The sequence below is a fragment of the Gymnoscopelus braueri genome (genome assembly GCF_963280865.1).
Source record: "Gymnoscopelus braueri genome assembly, chromosome: 13".
Classification (NCBI taxonomy): Eukaryota; Metazoa; Chordata; class Actinopteri; order Myctophiformes; family Myctophidae; genus Gymnoscopelus; species Gymnoscopelus braueri.
In genome coordinates this window covers 30,267,643-30,278,130 of record NC_137615.1, presented here as the reverse complement: position 1 = coordinate 30,278,130, position 10,488 = coordinate 30,267,643, and the positions used below count along the sequence as shown (strand labels likewise).

The window sequence follows — 10,488 nt, the reverse complement described above, 5'->3', positions numbered from 1 at the left end:
CCATCAGGGCACAGATGAGCCAAGTACATTTAGTAACTAAAAAATGTATCTCCTCCAGGCAGGGTTGGCTACCCAGGGCTGTGTAAGTCGTGGGTTGTGGCCGTCTGGACACAAGGAAGCTGCGTGGCGCCCCCTATGGGCAGAAGTGAAAGTGCTTTTGGAGTCCCTGCAACATGCAATTCCAATTTGGGTTTGATTGGACATTGCGTTCATGACATATGGCGTATTTTGTAAGAAATAGGCCGCACCCACAAATTTGGGAATATAATTACAGACAAACGGTATGGAGTATGAAAACCCTGTTTGACGGTCATTGTCACATTGACCGCCTGAGAGCATTTGTGCCTGATTTTGTGAAAGAATGTAATCACGTTTCTGCCACAAACAGTGACATTTGTAGCAGTTGAGGCTGCTATAAAGAAATGTGTGCCCAGCGCCATTTAGCACCTGGTGAAAGATAGGACCCCTTGACTTGCCCATTGGTGTGCCTTGGGCACAAAAGGTTTGAAAACTGTCTGTCTTAATGACAAAAAACATACAAATAGATGGTTTTGGTTGCCCCACACTTTTAGAAATAATATGGCATTTATTAGCTTTCAATCTGGGAACCCATCGCCAAATAAAAAGGAAAAAAAGCGCCCTCTGCTGTTTTTTACTCTTTCACTTGGCTCTGGGGGGAGCTAAATGGAGCACCCATGCGCAAGTAACCGGGGTTTTTGGTCTGCCCTCAGCGCTCCACTTCCGGTGGTGCGCTTATGTTTTCATTCCCACTAACAATATTTCTACACGGAACACTAATACCACTTCTCCCAGAGAACATGGATCGTTTTGGTTATAAGCCCACTTGTTTCTATGACGAAAGAGCAAGTTAAAATGTGAACATCTTTCCGTGGTTTTGTCTGCTCCGAGGACGCTATTGTTAAATGAGTTTCGGTTTGTTTTCAGTGGGAAGCGAGAGCAGACAGTAAATCCTGCCCACTACATTTGTTTGGGTACGCCCACTTGTAGGCCAGTGCGTACACGTTATGACGAACCCTCCCGACAGATTCAAGCGGAGAGCAGAATCTGTTCTTGAGAGATTAATTAGCTTTAGACATTTGTACTGTAGGTGTAGTGTGAATTTGTCTTTTCGCTCATTTGAAAACTCCCATTACCAAAGAGCACTTTATAAAAAAAATACTGTAACGCTGTTAAATAATATTCCATTTTCATACGTATCCAGCTATGCTCTCTCATGAACTCATCTCAACTCAAACTTTATTGATAGAGCACATTTAACAACGACCAAGATCGATCAAAGTGCTTCATAGAAAAAAGTGTCAAGTGGAACACAAAAAGACAAGCAACACACAATAAGGACCACAAATACACACTCTCTCACACACTTATCAGCTTGATTTTTTACTTTTAGTGTTAAAAAAGCAACGTTTGACTGAAATGGCATTTTAAGCCACAGTAATGAGGCCACCGAGAGCTTAATTTGCACCTAGTGTATAGTTCGTACCAGTCATCTGTCTAACGACGCAGGGGACAGTGTCTATCAAAAGCTAAGCTGGTAATGAGCAGGTTTTACTGTCCACAAACACACTCCACCATTATTATCACAGATGGAGGCGTGCATGAAGACACACATGCACATGCACACACACGCACAGTTCACACAGACACACACACACGCACGCACGCACGCACGCACGCACGCACGCACGCACGCACGCACGCACGCACGCACGCACGCACGCACGCACGCACGCACGCACGCACGCACGCACGCACGCACGCACGCACACACACACACACACACACACACACGTGTAAGAATTAGTGCATTTATTTGTGACACATTGTGTGATGATATTAAGTGAATGTGTGTGTAGGTTCAGGTACAGTAGGCTGCAGTATGTGTAACAGAGGTGGGGACTTGGACTCGAGACTCGAGACTCGACTTGACTTGAAGTCCCGATTTTGATGACTTTAGACTTGCTTGACCAAATCAAAAATAGACTTGGACTTGCTTGGGACTTGAATGCCAAAGACTTGAGACTTGACTTGACTTGACCACTAAAGACTTGAGACTTTACTTGACTTGAGCCCTCTTGACTTGAAAATTCAAGTCTTTTCAAGTCACTTTCAAGTCACTTAAGCAAGCCAAAAATGTTTAAAAAGTGTGCATCAACTATAATGTTATTAGTCAGAAATCCCGGCCATCAGTGACACCTAGTGTAGTGTTGCCAAAGCTGCTTATTTACCCTAACTTTTGGACAAACTTTGGCTTGTTTTTGGCTTGTTTTTGGAAGTCGGTTCGCTTGTTTCTCTCCCGATACTTGGCAACACTGGCCCACATGTTGCACGTTACCAAACAAACAACACACCGGCTTCACTCCTGCCGTCGCTGCTGGAACTGAAGCCAGGTGGAATAAAATGTCAACTCCAGCAGTTATAGCTTTCGGTTTTAAAGATTACAAGGTGGAAGACAAGACGAGAAAAGCAATATGCAAGGCAAGACCTATACTTCACATTAACATTACGGCGTGCTAAGAGCAAACTAACCAGTGGTGGAAAGTAACTAAGGACATTTACTCAAAGTACTTTACTTAAGTACAATTTTGACTTATTTTTGACTTTACTGAAGTATTTGCAATTTTCAGTACTTTACTTCTACATTACAGTCATTTAGCAGACGCTTTTATCCAAAGCGACTTACAGTAAGTGCATTCAACATAGGTAGGGAACAAAACTACTAATCACCAGAAGTCCTAAGTGCATTTTCTGCAAAAACAAGCAACCAAGAGTATACCTAGCGCTAAGGTAAAAGTGCAATATATCAGCTACCTACTTCTACTCAACTACATACATATCAGAGGCAGATATTAGCCTACTTTTACTCCACTACAATTATTTGAAAACTTTAGGTACCAGTTACTTTGTAGATTTTGGTTATTAATACAAAACATACATTGACCACTTCAGCGCTATATACATTTCCTCTTCTACCCCGGATTTGAACGCGGTTTCCAGTGCAAGTGCTGAAATTTCACCATTGTGATAATAGAGCCTGCCTGCTTGATCAGAGGATACACTGAATTTGTGTCAGATCCTGTGTCTAGGTGAGACATGGCCTTTGACATTATCTAAATGTCTCAATAGAAGAGCAGGGAGACAAAATACAACCACCCTGATTGTATAAGTTATATTGTAGTAACATACTCTACCATACAGATTGTACAAAATTACATTATATTCATTAAAAAGGGCCCTTTTAAACCCTGTCCTCAAGGAGGAAATTAAAAGTACAGTATCTGCGTTCTGTTGGCCTGGAAGAAACCTTGTTTTAAAACAAATGCAAATTGTGAAAAATGCTCATGATTTATGTAAATCTTTACATATCTTGAATTAACATTTTGACTTGTTTGGGACTTGAAACAAAAGGTTAGGACTTGTGTGGGACTCGAAACAAAAGGTTAGGACTTGTTTGGGACTTGAAACAAAAGGTTAGGACTTGTGTGGGACTCGAACCAAAATGCTAAGGACTTGTGTGGGACTCGAAACAAAAAGCTGAGAACTTGGACTTGACTTGGGACTTGGCTGTGTTGACTTGGACTTGACTCGGGACTTGAGAGCAAAGACTTGAGACTCGACTTGGACTTGCAACATAGGGACTTTGTCCCACCTCTGATGTGTAATACCTACATGCACACATTCACTTAATGTTTTCTGACTTAGCCCGTTACTACAGCTAGCTGCACATTCAAAGTGCCGTGTTGAAACACAGAGCTGGTGTGGTGCTGCTCAAATGGTTAAAAATCTGTTTTTTTCCCCCTCTTTCGTCCTGTGTAGGTTCAGAGATGAAAATAATTCATGTGTGATAAAAGATGAATGAATGGTCGTCAAAATTCCACACAAAGTCCACACACCTTACTGCTGAAGGCTAGCTATCTCAGTGCGGAAATGGCCTTGAACATGAAACAATGGAGGGAAAAATATTTCTGTGGTGCAGATAGGAGAGCAGGAAAGGCTATATGTGTTTTAATTTTGTATGTGTTTGCAGTAGCTGAATTCTATTACACATGTCATAAAGGGCCCTAATAGCTTTATACATGTCATGGCATGATAAGAGCCTAATACATGTTATAAAGAGATATAATAGCAGCTTCATATTATGCCATAAAGGGACATAAAGTAATAGGACCTTAGTATGTCATGAAGGGACATAAGAATAGCTTCACACATGCTATAAAGGGACACAATAAGAGCGTCATACATGCTATATAGAGGAACATATTTATAATTAATAACAGCTTCATACATGTTATAAAGGGACATACAGAAATAACAGCTTCATACATGTTCTTAAGAGACATTCAATACAGCTTTATACATAAGGAGACGGTGCTTCAGTTTATCCCCATTTTCAAAACCAGCAGAATAACCCATCTTCAGATGAGAGGGACAATTACCATATTAATCAGAAGAAGAAAAAAAAAGATAAGAAGGTACAATAAATGTGGAGTTAATAAGCTTAAATTAAATAAGCTCAGCAGTCTTTAGGTGTATTCATGCACTCTATGCCTTGTATGTCAGTGGGCTGGACCTGGCTCTTTAAATATGAATGTGAATTGACATGGTGATTCTGATTGGTCAGCAGTCTGCACATCAAATAAAGCGCCATTAGGTTTATGGCTCCTATTTGTCAGAGGCAACTGGTTAAGCAAGTTTCCTCTAGTAAGTTGCCTCTAGTTTTAGTAACTAATTTAGCTTACTAAGTTAGTATATGTATTTATATGTAACTGCATTTGCGTGTGTGTGTGTGTGTGTGTGTGTGTGTGTGTGTGCGTGTGTGTGCGCGTGTGTGCGCGTGCATGCGCGTGTGTCTGTGGGGGCATGCAGGATTTGATATGAAAGTAAATCATTCATTTATTTAATGGAAGTGAATCATTTATGAAGATTTGGCATACAGGGATAAATATGTGTGTGTGTGTGTGTGTGTGTGTGTGTGTGTGTGTGTGTGTGTGTGTGTGTGTGTGTGTGTGTGTGTGTGTGTGTGTGTGTGTGTGTGTGGGGGTGTGTGTGTGTGTGTGTGTGTGTGTGTGTGTGTGTGTGTGTGTGTGTGTGTGTGTGTGTGTGTGTGTGTGTGTGTGTGTGTGTGTGCGTGCGTGCGTGTGCGTGTGAATTAACATACCATATCTTTACACAGACAGTGGAGTCTACCATAATAATAACCTGTATTAATATAGTTATCTTCCTTAGCTGTATAGGTAAGGTAAACATATCACTGTTAGAGTAGAGTCAGACTTGCACCATACATGATATACTACTTTATCATAAATCCAGCCTTTATTTGCCCTGGGTGAGGGGAGTGATAAATGGACAGATAGGGTGATAGGGGCTGATAACTGCTGACACTACGGGTTATTCTATATGAAGCTAAACCTAAGAATATTGGTGAAGATTTACAATCATTTGGTTGTAAATTAACCTCGGACGACGATTAATGCCTGAGTGATAATAATCTATATGGACTGCTCTATTTGGATTCACAGTAAACAATTCTAAATTCTCGGCTTCATTTGGAACAAGCCAGTTTTGTGTCAGATGACTCAGATTCAGTTCCCCTTGGTTAATCATGATAAGCCTTGAGGCCATACACAGCAGTTCTCCTTCTGCTATTCAGAAGCAAGCATGGCATAATCACAATCTTCAGGGACAATAACACAGTATAATGTTTGGGTATTGTCATGCATCCCCAGCTGGAGGTTTGTGGGTGTAGGGAGTGGAGCTGTCAAAATTGGCCAAGAATGATATCCAATTGTTCCTTCTAAAACAGATACCGTAGTTTCAATCCATTCAAATAAAATAATATTTTTGCGCATTATGTTCATAAGGGGGCAAACCAATCCAACTAGAGACTCCTAATAACTCCTTTTATATGTATATTTATTTCATCCGCGATGCAGCCCTCACACCTACGTCGCACCGCGGATCCGAACAATATGCCCATACTGTGTATGGAGCTCTCCATGTCCCTTTAATGCCCATATATGGAGATCGCTGATGTCATCAGTATATACCCATATATGGGCATGCCCCTTCTGTGCCCACATATGGAGCTGACTGATTTGTTGATGCCAAGACGATGCCATGAGGACACATTGAGGTTAGACAACACACTCCATATTTTGGCGTAGCTGCATTGGGAACTCCTTATGGTTAGTGTGATATGAGCGTGCGTGATGACGTGGTCCGCCGGCCCGCCCTCTGGCCGGTCGGTCCTCCCTTAAGCCAATTTTAATGTATGTGTATGTAATCTATGTCTTTTGGAAGGTCTACCTAATCCATCATGCAGTACTTTCAGACAGTGTAGCGGCCCGCGTGAGAACTTTGTCTAGCAGGGCTGCCCTTGTTATTTCACAATAAAACAACAATTTCTTCACAATTGAATAGATTTAGATACAATTTGATTGAATTGAAATTTAATTTAGAATGTTCATTGACAGCCCCATAGGTGGGAGTCAGGGACTACATCAGGACAACCAGCTGCACCTGTGCAAAATTAACTCATTTTTGATTGTTTGATTGAATACTTTATTAGTCAGAAATGTAAACAGCACGTGAAAGGATACCACAAGTCCTGGGGACTTGTTTCCATTGTGGTCCTATGTATTCAATTCATCAACATACTGCAGCATAACAAATTTACACAATAATACATGTCATCAACAAGTACAAACAAACACTGAATGTACAAAGGAGAAAAGGGAAAAACGGCGGCAGTGTCATCTGGTAGGTCTGAAAAGATTATCCATTTTAGAATAATCCTTAGGGACTCATTGTACTCATTTAATTCACCTGGGCCGGTTGTATGAACTGTGCAAGGGATAATTAACAGTGCCGGTCATTGTTGAGGAATAAACCCTGACAGGGTGATTAGACCCTGATGCGTAGCAGAGGGGTCTTTATCACCCTGAAGGGGTTTATTTCTCAACAATGACTGGCTCACCACATTAATTATCCCGCTTATTACATGGCTACCTAATAAAGAAATGAATAAATTAACACAAAATGGAATAATATGCTTACAGTAAATAAAATAATCCATTACATTATGACTGTGGTGGCCTCTTTTAAAAGAGAGAGAGTATAATGAGAATAAGTGATATGCTAGTGTAAATGAAGGTAACTGAAGAATTATCAAAGATGTGTTGTCTCCAAGCCAGTGAATGTTAGTGCGAGACAAAACATCTGGCTGCGTATTGGATCAACCAAGATAAACTGAATGTTATGCGACTGCACACCTTACAGAGAGACTACATATACTCAGTAAGTATTTTGTTAACGTGGTGCACCAAATTTAGTACCTAGTTAGTTATAAAAAAAACCTGATGGCTACTAGTTACAGTACTAATACCCTATTGTGACCTTTACATTCCAATTTTAAGTAATACGTTTTTTTCAATCTGTTTGTCAAAGCCAGTGGTTCTTAAACCCAAGGAGTGCCAAGGAGCCCCAAATTAATATATATTTTTGGCCGCGGACCCCCATCTGATAATATTTTGTGCCCATACAAGATCTGTGTTAAAATGTAAAAAGGACATTCACACATTTTTCTTTTCACATTTTCAAATAGCCAATCTATATAGATTAAAGTGGTTGAACGGATATTGATGCTACTGTATATAAACTACCCCATGGAAACCCTTCACGGACCCCTGGGGGTCCATTGACCCCACAATTGACCACCTAGTGACAGAGAAAAGCAGCAGTACTAGGTGAGCCTGGGGACCATGGTTGAGGGGAAACCAGTGGTCAGAGAGCTGGTGCCGAGCACTAAAGTTGAGGTATTGTCGTATGCAACACTTAACCGTTTTTAAAAATAAATAAAGTTGGCTCAGTCAGTCTGGGTGTCAATGTTAGAAATCTCAATATTTTTGACTCTAAAAAGATATATGCTTGTTGTAGAAATGTGGGTGTATGCAGTGCTTGTTTAGAAGCGATCCCCAGACAGGGTGATGTCATGCAAAGAGAAGTTCAAAGGGTTGCCATGGTGACAGGAAGAAGGCAGCTGTGTTTGGCCGTGGCAAGAGTGTCGCTGTAAATAACGTAGAAACACGCTCGCACGCACGCACGCACGCACGCACGCACGCACGCACGCACGCACGCACGCACGCACGCACGCACGCACGCACGCACGCACGCACGCACACGCACACGCACACGCACACGCACACACACACACAGTCACACACACACACACACACACACACACACACACACACGCACACACACACACACACACACACACTACAGTACACACAGACACACGCACGCACGCACAAACACTCAGAATTGATGTGTCTCGCTCCCTTGTTCTTCTGCTCCCCATGTGGCGTTAACCAGATCTCTCTTGTCTGACACCCACCTGAACATGTTCTCAATGTGTGTGTGTGTGTGTGTGTGTGTGTGTGTGTGTTGATGCATTTCATTTGTGTGGGTAGTAAAGAAAACTGCTTGTATATGTTCTTTATATATTTATACACTACCAATATGCCTGGGTGCCTGGGTCATTTGGGGGTGTGGCTTTTATGCAGGCATTTTAGTGTGTGTGTGTGTGTGTGTGTGTGTGTGTGTGTGTGTGTGTGTGTGTGTGTGTGTGTGTGTGTGTGTGTGTGTGTGTGTGTGTGTGTGTGTGTGTGTGTGTACGGATGTGTGTGTCTGTTATGTGTGTGTACTCTCTGTGTCATCCAATTACCTGTACATAAAGCTCAGGGCTGCTGTATACACAGCAGGCTCATTATAGGCAGATAAACGGTGCCTTTGCCTATTACATACCACTGTTACCGAGCAGTAAATAAACATTATACTACCTCTGTGTGTGTGTGTGTGTGTGTGTGTGTGTGTGTGTGTGTGTGTGTGTGTGTGTGTGTGTGTGTGTGTGTTTCCATTGTTCCATTGTTTGTTTGTTTAGAGTAGGATAATGCTTTTTTTGGGGGGGGGACGACGACGACAAGCCAGAATAATAGAAAACAAAATTAATCTTCATTCACCACCTTAATTTAGTTACATTATGTAACAGTGTCTTTTTTTGTGTGACATCCCAAAACCTCAAACCTCCACCTACGGGAGGCTATTGAGGTGTCTCGCGTAGCCAGACGATCATAGATCTCCGCCTGTTGATATGAATCTCTGATTGTATGACTAGGAGAGACCACCCTCCACCAAGTCCCCATTCGGAGGGAAATCCTGATTTAGATGCAAAATGGCATACGCTGAAACATGGGTTTAAAAAAATCTATTCTCATTTTCAGGTGGAAACCTTGTAGTGTTTGTCCACAACCGTTACTACCATCAGCCGTCAGCCAATTTCGCGACTTTTGCGCGGGACACTTGTATGACGAAGTAGGGCATTCATTTGCGAAAAGAAAAACATACCATGTTGAAATATGGCCAACAATATCATATGCGAGAATGTAATAAAGACATGGATGAAACAAGCCTATTGTTTTCCCAGGTCTAATGGCTGACAAGGAGGAGAAGCCCATCGGAGAGGAAGAGGACGAGACCAACCTCAACTACACCCCACCGGCCCAGAAGTCCTTATCTGAGATCGTTGATCTGGACAAGGAAGATGAGAGTCTGAACAAATACAAGCAGACCCTGCTGGGAGCAGGGCCCGTAGTGTTAGGTAGGCCTACTGTATACTTTACTCTCTGTGTGTGTGTGTGTGTGTGTGTGTGTGTGTGTGTGTGTGTGTGTGTGTGTGTGTGTGTGTGTGTGTGTGTGTGTGTGTGTGTGTGTGTGTGTGTGTGTGTGTGTTTGTTTGGGTGTACAGTATGTGTGTTATGTGTGTTGTTTCCCCGGGGTGACTAATGCTGGTGATGCATGTTGGTATTCAGTGATATTGGAGCTCTAATAATAGCTCTCACTCAATATAACAACTTAGAGAAGAGAGACACACAGTCATCGCCTGCTCTCTCTCTCTCTCTCTCTCTCTCTCTCACACACACACACACACACACACACACACACACACACACACACACACACACACACACACACACACACACACACAAACACATATATGAAGTGACACTCGCATTATACAGATATATGCGTGCATCCAGCCAACACACATACATTCACACATGCATGCATACATACGGTGTCAGCACGCGCACGTGCGCGCTGGCACAGTCCTGCTAGTCTCGGCATCTCTGTCCCAGCAGCAGGCGGGCGGGCCATGATAGCTGATATCATTTCTGTTGCCCTGACCCGCTCTCCACTGGAACGCTACACCAGCACATCTGGATCAGCTTACTGGAGTATGGAAGGGCAGGAATGAACTAATAGAATAGAGTATTCGCTTTCTGTCAGGTGGAACGACAAGGTACAGTATGGGGCATACACTGTATAGTGTGGATTATCATAAATTAAAATGGAGTTCCAAACTTTCTGTCATTTAGGGCAATAGATGTGTCTTAATATTGAATAGAA

The 10,488-nt window shown here is 42.3% G+C and overlaps 1 protein-coding gene across 2 annotated transcripts in view; it reads left to right on the top strand.

Moving 5' to 3' along the window:
* The window catches only part of arhgdig (Rho GDP dissociation inhibitor (GDI) gamma), a 60,451-nt gene that overhangs the window by 19,835 nt on the left and 30,128 nt on the right, over positions 1-10,488 (top strand). For both annotated transcript variants that reach the window (XM_080447754.1, XM_080447753.1), the window contains exon 2: positions 9,506-9,679. In XM_080447754.1, the coding sequence (XP_080303880.1) occupies positions 9,511-9,679 (169 nt within the window). In that variant the 5' untranslated portion in view covers positions 9,506-9,510. The remainder of the gene's footprint in view (positions 1-9,505; positions 9,680-10,488) is intronic.